The 13,042-nt window shown below is 37.1% G+C and overlaps 1 protein-coding gene across 1 annotated transcript; it reads left to right on the top strand.

The window, feature by feature from the left end:
• Nucleotides 1-9,862, top strand: LOC104233288 (signal peptide peptidase-like 4). The gene is made up of 14 exons (XM_009786666.2): nt 1-278; nt 1,596-1,754; nt 1,858-1,969; nt 2,251-2,370; nt 2,552-2,703; nt 2,844-3,026; nt 3,375-3,409; nt 5,189-5,351; nt 6,090-6,143; nt 6,981-7,073; nt 7,188-7,330; nt 7,811-7,881; nt 8,394-8,477; nt 9,269-9,862. Exons 1-14 carry the CDS (start codon nt 144-146, stop codon nt 9,370-9,372), a joined length of 1,608 nt encoding a protein of 535 aa, XP_009784968.1. The 5' UTR covers nt 1-143; the 3' UTR covers nt 9,373-9,862.
• Nucleotides 9,863-13,042: the final 3,180 nt, after the last annotated feature.

The raw sequence follows: 13,042 nt of genomic DNA, 5'->3' as shown, positions 1-13,042 counted from the left end.
TTTCTCATTTCTTGTTTTCCCATGTCTCTTCCCATCTTCCACCAAAGTACAAAGGGAATAATAAAAAAGAACAACACCCATTTCACCCTTTACCAAATTTGATCTCCAAGATTTGTACAATTTCTCTAGGGTTCTTGAATTTCATGGAATTCAACTGTTCTATTTGTGGTGCTATTGTTGTACTTTTGGTTTGTACTTCTTTAGTCAGTGGAGGTGATATAGTTCATCAGGATAGTGTTGCTCCAAGTCGCCCTGGTTGTAACAATAATTTTGTTCTGGTAATCTTCTCACTCTCCTCTGACTGTTTTTTTTACTTCTCAAAGATTGAGTTATTTGTTTATGTTTTTGGCTAAAAGTTCATTTTTTGGTTTTCTCCATTTGTTTGGAATATGCTCTCTTGAGTGCTTGCATTATTTAGTACTTACATGAAATTGACCGAATAGAGTGAAACAGATGTAGAAAATTCAATTAGCTGAACCATTTGAAGCATATTTGATTGATTGTGTATCTCTGTCTGGTGTTTTGTCAATGTATAACTCATTGTTTTTTTTTTCATGTTTTAGGTCAAGTTAGCTTTTTTTAATCTTTTAGAGCTTGGAGTTTGTCCTATGTCATTAATTATCGAATGACATAATTGCTATTAGACCATTTAACTCTCTATTTTACTTTGTTTAGACAAAGGAACTATCCTTCTGCTGACGTGTTTAATAGTATTAGAATCTAAACAAATTAAAATGAACTATGATGTTATCTGAACAATGAAAGTGAACTATGATGTTAGCACCCAAGGGGTGGCCTAACGGATAAGTTGGATTGAAGACTATGATGGACCAGTAGAGGTAAAAAAAAAGTTAGTACGATTGTTGCCCTTTCCTTAATATTATTCAGCTTTACAAGCAAACGAGGCAGCTTTACCATCATCAGTTCGCCTGTGGCGTGATCACCAGATCCAATGAAAAAAACTTTTAAAAGGAATGAACTGAGAGAGTACACCTTAATTAAATCCAGTGAGTTGTGCAGAACTCTGGTGGAGTAGAACACGTGGGAATTTACATATTCTTGTATAGCAATTAGCATGACCGTAATTTATTTTCCTTCATCATTATATGAACTGGCATGAATAACCCAGATGTCATAGTAAAAAGTACACTGTAGCGTGCTGGTTGTTTTACTTACAGTGGTCGGGGGTTTGAACCACATCTTGGACATTTTCGTTATCAAAAGAAAATGCCCAGATGTCATAGTGTTGTTCCATACATATGTGCCATGCTATTTGGAAGAAAAGGCTCCTTGTCTTGTCACATAGATGTAGGATAAATTGGGGACTCGGGGTGTTATATTTGGAAAATTGTGTTTTCTCCTTTCCTCTTAGTGAAACTTGTTTGACAAACTCCCTAGCATAACAGGAGTTAGTGTTATGGTTGGTTCTGTCAGTATCACGTGGAAGCAGAATGCAGTTTAGATGTTAATTCAGTTATAGCTTGGTCAAAAGTTTTATTACTTGTATATAATATTTTGGAGTCTCTTTGTGTTTGTCACATGGTAGTAATTGGACATATTATCTAAAATTATCTGAATAGTGTTTCCTCAAATAGGTAAAAATTCCAATTTGGGTTGATGGTATAGAAGTAACAGAGTTTGTTGGTGTTGGGGCTCGATTTGGCCCGACATTGGAATCAAAGGAGAAGCGTGCCAATCAGACAAGGCTGGCCTTTGCAGATCCTCCGGATTGTTGTAGCAAACCTAGGAATACGGTTGGTTCACATTTATTTCTCCTGTTCAAAGCATATGTGGTAACCTCAAGACAATTGTCATTTGTATAGCGAACTCAACATTTAGGTTTCTAATATGTGATAGCTCACTGGTGAGGCCATCCTGGTGCACCGAGGCAATTGCAGTTTCACTACCAAAACAAACGTTGCAGAAGATGCTGGTGCTTCAGCTATCCTCATAATAAACAACCAAACAGGTTCAAGTGCTCTTCCTAAGTATTATCTGTACTGTTTTCCATGTTCCAATATGAATTGGCTCATTCTTGATGGTCTTGTGCAAACTGCAACTAGCCAACCAACAGTCACAATTTATTTGTTGAACTGCAGTCACTTTATAATTTTTGTTACAGTTAACACTATTTCCTTACCATCAAATGTCAGTGATCGTTTCTGGTGTTGACCTGGAACATCATTACAGTGTGTTGATATGCACATGCAGAGGGCTACATATAACTTTGGTTCTCTCATTGCTCTGTAGAGCTCTTCAAGATGGTTTGTGAACCCGATGAACCTGACCTGGACATTGGTATCCCTGCTGTTATGCTCCCACAACATGCTGGCACAAGCCTGATACAGTTTCTTGGAAACAGCTCTTCTGGTGGGTCTTGTTGCATTTTGTTCTTTTGTAGGTATATTTGGGAAGGGTTGGAGGACACTGCTTATAGATTTATCTGCTTAGTTGGCTGACTGCATTATGTGGCTTCTGCATTGTTTGACACGATCTCTATTATTGTTGATTTGTTTCCGAAACAGTGACTAAAAGATTTCCCATCTTTCAGTTTCTGTGCAGCTTTACTCTCCAAAGCGCCCAACAGTGGATGTAGCTGAAGTATTTTTATGGCTTATGGCTGTTGCTACCATATTGTGTGCTTCTTATTGGTCTGCATGGCGTGCCAGAGAAGCTGCAATTGAGCAGGACAAGCTCTTAAAAGTAAAGTCACAAAACTCTCTCTCTGTCTTTTTTCCCCCTGCTCTTTTTGCAGTGTTCTGTGCATTTTGCAATTTTGAAGCAATCAACTCACTGCATCTTTCCTTAACAGTTTGGTTGAAATATGTATTTTGATCTCGCAGGATGGCTCAAATGAATGCAATGGTACGGAGGTGTCTCGTTCCGGTGTTGTGCTGGAAATCAGCATTATATCAGCAGTTCTGTTCGTGGTGGTTGCATCCTGCTTCTTGATTATGCTTTACAAATTGATGTCCTCCTGGTTTATAGAGGTTCTAGTGGTTCTGTTCTCCATTGGGGGTGTTGAGGTATGTCAAACCAAAAGAAAGAGCCCTAGTTCAAGGATAGCAGTCAAAGATTTTATGCAAATAATAACGCCCTAAGTATGAAAGTGGCAAATCAGAACCTTTTCATTTTTATCTCTCAATACCTTTCATATTTGTCTCCAATTCAATTCCATCCGCAGGTGATCCCTTTCATAGTTTCATTAATCCAGCTGAGCTAGGAACTTTCTTCCAGCTGAGTTAGGAACTTTCTGGCACATTAGTCATATGTAGAGAAGACGTGAATGGATTGAATGAAGTTTTGATCATTCTATCTCCATGTGGACAACTTTTGAAGTGCATGCTAACATTTTTTTTGCATTGTGCTTACAGGGTTTACAAACTTGTTTGGTCGCTTTGCTATCATGGTAGGTATCTTATTGGTGTTATTCGTCTGTTACCTTCATAGCTACAGTGCATCAAATGCTCTACTAAGCAAAACCACGTTTGCACTGTTTCCAGGAGTAGCTTTTTTCAAGAAGTTTTGCAGAAAAAGTTTCTGAAAGAACTAAACATCTTTTTTTTTTTTGAGTTGATAGGTAAAATTATCCAAACATCTTCATCAAAAGATGTTTGGATAATTTTACCTATCAAATAAAAAAAAAAGATGTTTGGGTAATTGTTTTATAGAACTTTTGTTGCCTACTGGATTTAATAAAAAAAATAAATTTCAAACTCATTTTTGACAAACTGTTCAAGCAAACACCACACAAACTAGAACAGTTTGCAAAGCTTTCCAGAAACGTTTGCATGGTCAAATGGACCTTAGAGTGAAGAGGAATAGACTGGAATATGTAGTTTCAAATGTTTGCTTAGAGGGGTAAAATATGGAGCAAAAATAAACATCTCCCCTTTTGTATTATGTGAAGGTTTGAGTGGGTTGGCTGATTTCATAACTAACCGCATATTTTCGTACTGAGCATCATCCATAGTCCAACTGAAAACAAAGGAAAACATCTCTTGATTGATACGCATGCTCATTAATCTTACTTTTCCAACTGGCACTCTGCACTCTTCTTTTTGGCTTCAGAAATTCAGCACGACACTTTTACTCCAAGTAAGACCAAGAGTCAATATCGATCTATAAATAGCTAGGTGTGTGTGGAAAAACCAATACAAGTTTCATCAACTTATACCATAGCATTTTAGGTCTCTTTAAAATAATATCTAGGATTCAGGGCCTTAAGCGTAATTAGTTAGAGTGATATCAAATCATTTTTAATAGTGGATATGAAGCCCCAACATTACACGATACTGCCCAATCCCTTTATTTTTTTTTGTTTTACGCCCCGTAACTCATCCTCAACCCGGCATAATATCTAGGATTCAGGGCCTTAAGCGTAATTAGTTAGAGTGATCTCAAATCATTTTTAATAGTGGATATGAAGCCCTAACATTACACGTTACTGCCCAATCTCTGTATTTTTTTGTTTTACGCCCCGTAACTCATCCCCAACCCAGCATGATATCTAGGATTCAGGGCCTTAAGCGTAATTAGTTAGAGTGATCTCAAATCATTTTTAATAGTGGATATGAAGCCCTAACATTACACGTTACTGCCCAATGGGCAGACGATAAATCAACAATTCAAAGTGCTTTTCATTCGTAATCTTGATAAACCAACATTTATATATAGACGTAGGAGGATCTGTTTGGGAAGTAAGAAGCTGCTTTGACATTTCTTCATCTGCAAATAATTCTTGATGTGAAAACACATAGCTAGAGGGCTGATCTTTTAATAGGAAAAAGAGTTGATCGGCAGGGTCCCAAAGGAATTGATTTATTTGAAAAAGATCAGAGTAATGGTTAGTAAGGCTCCAGTTTTGCATGCTTTGGTGAAAGTAACTGTGGCTTAGACCTTCCCTGTACACTGTAAAATACAGAGCAATGCCAAACATGCTGTTTATCCTTCTTTTCTTCTTTTATCATTCGTTGTAGAGTACAGATCACCATGTACTCTTTCAGAAAACCTAGGGTGTGCTCTTTCATTGTGGTGCGTTATGATCCCCTTGTCATCAATTTTGTTTGTTGTTAGTCATTGCTACTAAATTTTTATTTTTTGAAATACTGTATAAGTTCATTTTACGTACCATGACTTTGGTTGCTAGTTGGTTTTTAGAAGTGTAGCTAACATTCATTTTATATAGTTTCAGATGGTTTGAGCGTTTTGGAGAGTCCTTCATTAAAATTCCTTTTCTGGGGCCTGTTTCATATCTGACGCTGGCGATTTCTCCATTCTGCATAGTCTTTGCAGTTCTGTGGGTAGTTTACCGTCGTATCTCCTTTGCTTGGATAGGTCAAGATATACTCGTAAGCATTGTTACAAATTACAATATTGTAATTTTCCTTCGTCTAATATCATCTCAGTTGCTTGTGTCTCTTTCATTTCCTTCTTTTTCTCTCAGTTTCAAACCTGACCTGTTGCCTTAAGGATGACATGATATGCTTAAAAAGAGTTGACATGTACTTTTCTCGATTAAGTCAGTAGGTATGTCTTTACAGACGTGGTTGTGAGGGAAAAAATGGAAAGTCTGCTTGCTCTATTGTCAGCATATTGGTACATCTTTGCTCTTGAATTGACCTACCTATGTGCTTGGACTCTTTTCATCTTTGGTTTTCAAGAGCAATATTGGTTTGTGGGTCTTTTTCTGGGTGACATTTCCTTGACTTGTCAGGTTCCGTTCTCTTTTTGTTCTTTTGGACCTACTGTACTGCTGAAATATCCTGTTTTCCGTAAAAACTTTAACGAATTAAATCTAACGTTTTATTCTTTTCTAGACACTTGGAAATATGTTTTTTGTTCATCCTGCAACATAGGGGTGTGTTAGGCATATGTTTGTGTTGGGATATCAATTTTTATTCTTTGGTTACCACTCCGTTCAATATGTATAATTATATATCTAGACACTAGAGAAAGCTCTCAAGCCCCACCCCACCCCCAGCCTGAAAGAGAAAAGAAAATGAGAGTATCTTGAAAATTGGAAAGCTCTATTTTTGTTCATATTAGTATTGACCCAAGTTAATGGATTGACAATCTCTCTTTACTAGGGTATTGCATTGATCATCACCGTTCTCCAGATTGTGCAAGTTCCCAACCTCAAGGTAAAACAATTCATGCTGCTGGTTTTTTATTGCGTTATAGCTGGACAGTTTTATGTACTGTTTTGGCTTTAGGAAAATGGTATATTCCTGGACCTTCTCCCATTACTGCTTGAAATTTTATTGTTGATGCGCAAATTCTTCCATAATGTGGTAACCTGTTCGTTTTATATCAACTGTTAAGTAGATAAGAGCTCCTCACAAACCTAAACACTGTAGAAGTCAACCTTGGACTTTGGTGGAAAATCTATTTTTTCTTTGTTATAGTCATTAACTGATAAGGAAGGAGGAGAGTGCGCGGAGAAAGTTGCTGTTCATCTTTGACTGACCTTTTTTATACAATAAGAAATACGTAGGATTACCACTAAGGAATCACAAATTACCCTTCTTCAACTTAAATCTTCCCTCAACCTCAAGAAGCTTACCAAATATGTACAGTTCCCAGATGGTTATGAATGTAAATCATTTTAGAGTTTAGAGCCCCTAAATGGGTGATAAACAGATCAGCGACCTGCTCCATTGATTTTGCAGAGGATGTTTAGAAAGCTGAGATGGTGGGTTATAGAATTCGTCATTTGTAGTTGCCTTTTTTTCCCTCCTCCTAGCGGAACAACGCTTTATTCCTGGTTTCTCTGCAGTTTATCATGTTTATCTTTTGTCCTGCAGCCAAACAACTACAATAAACAAGCAACAGTAAGAGCTAATAGTTTGGTTCAGGATAATCTTCTAGTCTGATGATTTATCAGTCCTTCTTAGACTTGAGTTCTTGCTGAAAAGTCCAAAGATTATCACAAGTACTGGCATTCTGACATTATCCCTTATTTTCCTTGACTTTATCAGGTGGGAACAGTTCTTCTAAGCTGTGCTTTATTGTATGACCTTTTTTGGGTGTTTCTTTCCAAACCGTTGTTTCATAAAAGTGTGATGATAGTGGTAAGCTCTTTATTTGTTTGTTTGTATTCTTTTTTATGTTCGTTTGCGTACTTTTTACCCTGCTAACTACAAAGGACTATTGCTCCGGAAATATGATCCCTTTCTCCTGTATAGGTTGCACGCGGTGATAAAAGTGGAGAAGATGGCATTCCTATGCTACTGAAAATTCCACGGATGTTTGATCCTTGGGGTGGCTACAGTATCATCGGGTTTGGCGACATAATTTTACCAGGTTTACTGGTAGCATTTTCCTTAAGGTTTGACCATTGAGCTGAATGAAACTTGTATTTGCTCTCCATTAATATGGTTCCATCAAGTCCTATATGTCTTGAAGACTTCAATTTTTTTCAGTATACTATTATTCCATTCTCCAATAAGAGCCTGTTCAAAGCATTGCTCTAACACATTTGATGGAAGGAATTGACCCCCCTATTGATGCCTATGTGAGACTCATGGTTGCATAATTAAATGCTTCCATGTCGGACACTTCTGAGGAGCAATTTAAGTAAATCTTAAGATTAACCTGGTGAAATAGGTTAGTTGCACGCAAGTTGGCCTAGACACCACCATTATTAGAATAAAGAAAGAAAGTTAATCTTAAGATTAAAAGGAAAGGTTAAATGTTGGTTATCATTTAAATGGTGAATTCTTCCAAGTTCGAACAATTATAGCAGTCAAAAGCTTTGTACCTCTTTTTGAGATTTTTCTTTTCCCATAATTTTTGTGCTTTGTTGCAGGTACGACTGGCTGTGTAATAAGAAACTTCGAGAAGGCTACTTCCTTTGGGCTATGTTTGCTTATGGTTTAGGTATGATGAGTTCTTCAGAGAATGGGATAAGCTTATTTATTTGACATGTTATTTTGATTGTGACCAAGTGAACACCGTGTTCTTGTTGTGGATAGAATTGCACTGTTGTTGGTGTTTTTTTATGTTTCATCTCTCTCCCTCTCCCTTCCCTTCATCTGTTCAGTCAGAAATAGCCTGGACTGTTCCACAGAATTGTGCAACTTGATCCTGGTTAAGTGATGAACTGCAGTAATGATGCTTAGTTTCTGCCCTTATTCCTACTATTAGTGAATAATTCGAGAACAAATATTGACGTGTAGAAAAAATTTGAGGGGTGCTATTCTTGTTAGTGTTTGAGCTTGATATGTATCTCTTTTAACATGTCAAGGGAAGTTACTAGTTTTATGTAAACAGCCAAAATATTGTATATGATGCATTAGAAGCATCTGTTGGTACTGTTGGTCCGTGTTTTTCAAGGTTTAGAACTGGTGCTAGCTTCTGTTTGACTGTTAATTTCTTTTTTTTTTTTACAGGTTTGCTCACGACATATGTGGCTCTAAATTTGATGGATGGTCATGGTCAACCTGCGTTGCTTTACATTGTTCCATTTACACTAGGTATGCTACAAGACTGTCAAGAAGCATAAAAAGAGCTATTGTAATGGAGCAGACTAACCTATAACATCTTATTGTAACGATAGAGTCTAACACCGTACATTAGAATCTACCACCACAAACACACATAGGGTGATCCTCATGGAATAGAAATAAGAACTAAACATTGGGTCTGAGAACCTTAGTTTTCAATTTTCTGCAAATTGGATTCTGATTTCCCTTTTACCTTTTTAAAAAAAAATAAAAGTTTAGGAATGAAAAGAAGAGGTATTAAGAGAGAAGAATGAGGAATACAGAGGAGAGACTACACCTTTGGTTTTGGCTCTAATACCATATAAAGAAAGAGGATATTGGACCTAATTCAACCCCAAAAGTTAGCTCATGAGGTGATTGTCCAAAATCATATGAAACGGGACAATATTTTGTAACCTTGAAGGAAAAAGGTAATTTGAGAAAGGTAGTTAAAGATGTTACAGATGGCTTTCCTCTCCAATCTTCAAAGACAAATAGGTGCACCAAAGTGCAGTATGTGTAACTGTAGCAGGCAAATAAGGAAGAACTAAAATGTATAAGAAGATAATTTCTCGGTGGTCTCACCTACTACTCATAAGTTCTCCATGCAGCCTTGCCTTTCTTCCTTGCTCTCCTTGTGGGCATTTCTTTCAGAAGTTGACCTAGAATTTCCCATATTATCATCCCTTTCCTCTTTCAATATTTTAGGTAAACAAGAAAAAGCTTTTCATTTTCTCTGTCAAGTGCTCATCATTTTTAACATCTGTTATTGCTCATGGTAGGCACATTTTTGACGCTGGGAAAGCAAAGAGGTGATCTCAAGCATCTATGGACAAGAGGAGAACCAGATAGGCCTTGCCCGCATGTCCGGCTTCAACCAGAGTAACTAGATAGTAGACGAGCCATCGATTGAATCACCTATAACTCTGATATCTCCAAATACGAGCTGGCGTATATAAGAGTAAAATTTGTACAAGAGGGTGGAATTCTGAAGATTGCAGGGTACTTAAGTAGGCTGCTTTGGTGTGAACGCCAAGTAGAGACTTTATGGCTAAGCAGCAAAGCTGAGATGTAGAGCCTGTAGATTAAGTAGAGTTGCAACGACATGTGTACTGCCTGTGCACCTCACTTGCAGTTTGACAAGCAAATCCGTCACCATCAGGCAGTAGGCGTAATAGCTTCTTCGGAGGGAAACGCGTGTGCAGTAATTTCATCTATAGTAGGAAAGACAACTTTTGTATGATGGAACTTGCATTAGCTGACATTATGCAACTTCAAAAATACTGGATGTACTAACTTGGGGGCTGTTCTTGAACAGCAGGTGTTATTTACTCATATTATGGTGTTTGTATGAGCAAAAATCAGTTTATTTGACAGCTGAAGACCTCCAGTTAGATTACTATTCCTAACAAGATCATCATTTGGTAAGTCTTACCCAAGTTTGAAAAGGATGATTCCTTACACTAGTGTTCAGTCTACTTTAAGGGGTCGTTTGATATGAGGTATAAGTAGATATAGTGATGATATAAAAATTTAATATCACCTTAATACTTTGTTTGGTTAGCAAACTTGGTATAATTATTTCGGGATTAAAATTAGTACTGGAATAACTTATACCTTGTAGGGGTTGGGATAATTAGTGTCGGAATAACTTATACAGTCAGACCTTTCTATAACATCTCTATATTGTCGCGCCCCCTTTTTCCCTCTTTGCATCGGAAAATCGGGTTTATGATATTTTGGTATAGGACAACTCATTCCTTTTGGGAACTGAGTTTTGCATTTGAAGAGTCTCCACCTAATGATTTAAGGTGCATTGGGACACCCATAAGGTTCACTTCTAAGTTTGTTTGATAAACAGAGATAGGGTAAGAGCTTGAAATTATCCTAAGGGGAAGGTGTTAGGTACCCCTTAGGATCCACTAGTGTGGTTCTCGGCCAGACAGTTTTTTGTGAATTTGAGCAATTTAGCAAATAGACGAGTATAGGCTCAAATAGTAGGGGATTTCAGTTTAAACACACAAGAGTTTGAAATAACAATTATTAAAAGACGATTTTTGAAAAGAAGTTGCAAATAAAAAGGAAAGGGGCCCTAGGTTTATTTATAATATGGATCACATCAATGTGATACCCTGTATGACACTCCTCAGAAGAGGGGATACACGTAGTATTAGCGCACCGGTCATCATATCCATATTTACCCTTCCCACCCTGTTAAGGTATTAAAGCGCGGATTGGTCTCGACCACTATTGCATGCTATTACCCGTCCCATTCCTATTAGTCCCGGAGAAACTTAGGACTACTATTCCTAAAGGGGAGGGATATTAGGTTGACTTTTAGGTTTCAAAAGGTGAAAAAAGCTAAGGCGACATACGAAAACATATAGGACTGCACATTAGGGGGAAACATGTAAACAACTAAGAGGCTCATGTATACCTCCTCAAGCAAAACACATAAATAACATGACTTAAACACAATCAGGGTCTGAATTTAAAGTACTAAGGCAAAGGGAGTTTTAATTGTTGAGGCAGACCAGTTTATTACATAACTCAGATAAGAAGTCCGAATCAGGCCTGCCTGCTGGTTGTAGCAGTTACTAATTAACAAAGGCGGATTCAATTTTTCTTGTTGTCACCTAAGGCTTGCCTAAGTGTGTTTGGTGAGATCCTATAAACATTGATGCATATTACTGATTAGGAGTGTAGCAAAACAGTGACAATTTTAAAACGAACGATTTGAAATTCTATAGGCATGCTTTCTAAACCGTATCAATAAAAGGAGAGTAGGTTGTTTAAAACTAGTTCAAAACAGTACGAGTTAAACTGATTTTAAATTAGACTGGTTTCAGATTCTATAGGCATGATATCTATTATTGCTAATTTCTAATTCCTATAGACATAATATCTAGTTGAACGTGAAATGAAACAGGCAGGAATTACTTGAAATTTCTATAGGCATGATTTCTATAAAAGGAAAATACTGATTTTAACCTTATGGACATGATGTCTGATTATAGCCGTTTAGATCCAAAAACATGGTGTCTAAATGTGGTAATAAGACATGCAGAATTTAAAACAAGTCCTATAGGCATGTTATCTAAATGCAGAGTTAAACATGCAGAATTTAAAACAGGTCCTATAGGCATGTTATCTAAATGCAGAGTTAAATATGCAGAATTTAAAACAGGTCCTATAGGCATGTTATCTAAATGCAGAGTTAAATATGCATAATTTAAAACATGTCCTATAGACATGTTTTCTACCCTTCTAATAACTAAACATGCATAATTACCTATCCTCTTTTCACTAGCCAACCCCGATGTTTATTACAAATTATTACAGATCAAATAATGGATTACATCAAAAAAGTATAAAAGAAGAAGTTACAACTAGAGGAAGTATGATTCTTGACTTCCTCTCTGAGTTATGGAATAAACCACCTCAAGCACCACTTGTTTCAAAGCCTTTTTCAGACTTGGGTGTGTCAAAGTTCCCTAAGGGTCTCAAGGGACCCCGGGCAGCGGTTACACCCAGGTTTGCATAACCAGATAGAGATGAGTGCAATGTAGAAGGGCCAGGCCTTATGTGTCCAAGTTCAGAGGGAGCTCATGGGTCCCGAGGCATGGCTTACACAAGAGGGGCAAAACCTAAGTTCTAAGAGTATAGTGGAAGTGCAGAAATAGAGATTTATTTAAAACTGGGTTGAGAATAGTAAGGGGTAAGAGTGATTTCAAAACAGTAGTAGTAAAGCAGAATCAACAGTTGCACAAAGGGGTCAGGGGTTTGGGAATAGATTGCATGGAGCATATGACCCTAGGAGGAGTCAAGTTTGGACATACACATCAATAGATGATGTTGGCATGCCCATAAACCAGTCAAGGAATACAAACACATAAGGGGATATGGGGTTTGGTATTCATAAGTCAGTAAATCAAACAATCAAGTGACTGACAAAGTACATACATAAGGGAACACATTAATTTAGAAGGGGAGGGAGCAGATTACAACATGCTTAGTAATAAACTTGATTGCATAAGTATAAGTAAAAACTAGCAAGAGTGAAGGAAACAACTAAATAAACATGTTATTTTTTATGCTCGAAGATTAATTAGGACATACCAGTAAGGAGCAAATGTAGAAAGGAAAAGTAAGCACATTTCCACAGCCTAGCCTTGGCTTTCAGCCAGCTAGACAAAGCAGTAAGCACAAGTAGTAACAGAGAAAGAGAGAGAGTTTTGAGTGAAGTGTGTGTTCTAAACTCAGATGGTTCGTGTGTTTGAAAGAAAAAGGATGCAGGGTATTTATAGCTTCTGAAAACGAGTGAAAAGTAAGGTAATAAGTAAAGTTTTAATACAAATATGGAAACAATCAATAGTTAGAATCAATTATACAAGTGATTCCCTTTAATTAAGGAATCACTGTTTAACAGGTAGTAACAGGTTCAAATAAGGAAAGAAATCAGTTTGGGAGTAGATTGATTATTGCCATAAAAGGGGTAGTAAAAGCATGCAGTGAACAATCAAGTTTGAGTACGAAAATATGCTTATTTTTGGAAA

Source organism: Nicotiana sylvestris, chromosome 1, assembly GCF_000393655.2.
Source record: "Nicotiana sylvestris chromosome 1, ASM39365v2, whole genome shotgun sequence".
In the NCBI taxonomy this organism is placed as follows: domain Eukaryota; kingdom Viridiplantae; phylum Streptophyta; class Magnoliopsida; order Solanales; family Solanaceae; genus Nicotiana; species Nicotiana sylvestris.
Note: the sequence above shows the minus strand (reverse complement) of the source record. Positions and strands in the feature narration are given on the sequence as shown.

What these genes read in the sequence shown, in the direction of transcription:
- LOC104233288 (XM_009786666.2), top strand. Translation starts at nt 144, where the DNA reads ATGGAATTCAACTGTTCTATTTGTGGTGCTATTGTTGTACTTTTGGTT. An exon ending in GTAGCAAACCTAGGAATACG is followed by an intron (nt 1,755 to 1,857) that starts GTTGGTTCACAT and finishes AATATGTGATAG; the next exon opens with CTCACTGGTGAGGCCATCCT. An exon ending in ATAAAAGTGTGATGATAGTG is followed by an intron (nt 7,074 to 7,187) that starts GTAAGCTCTTTA and finishes TCTCCTGTATAG; the next exon opens with GTTGCACGCGGTGATAAAAG.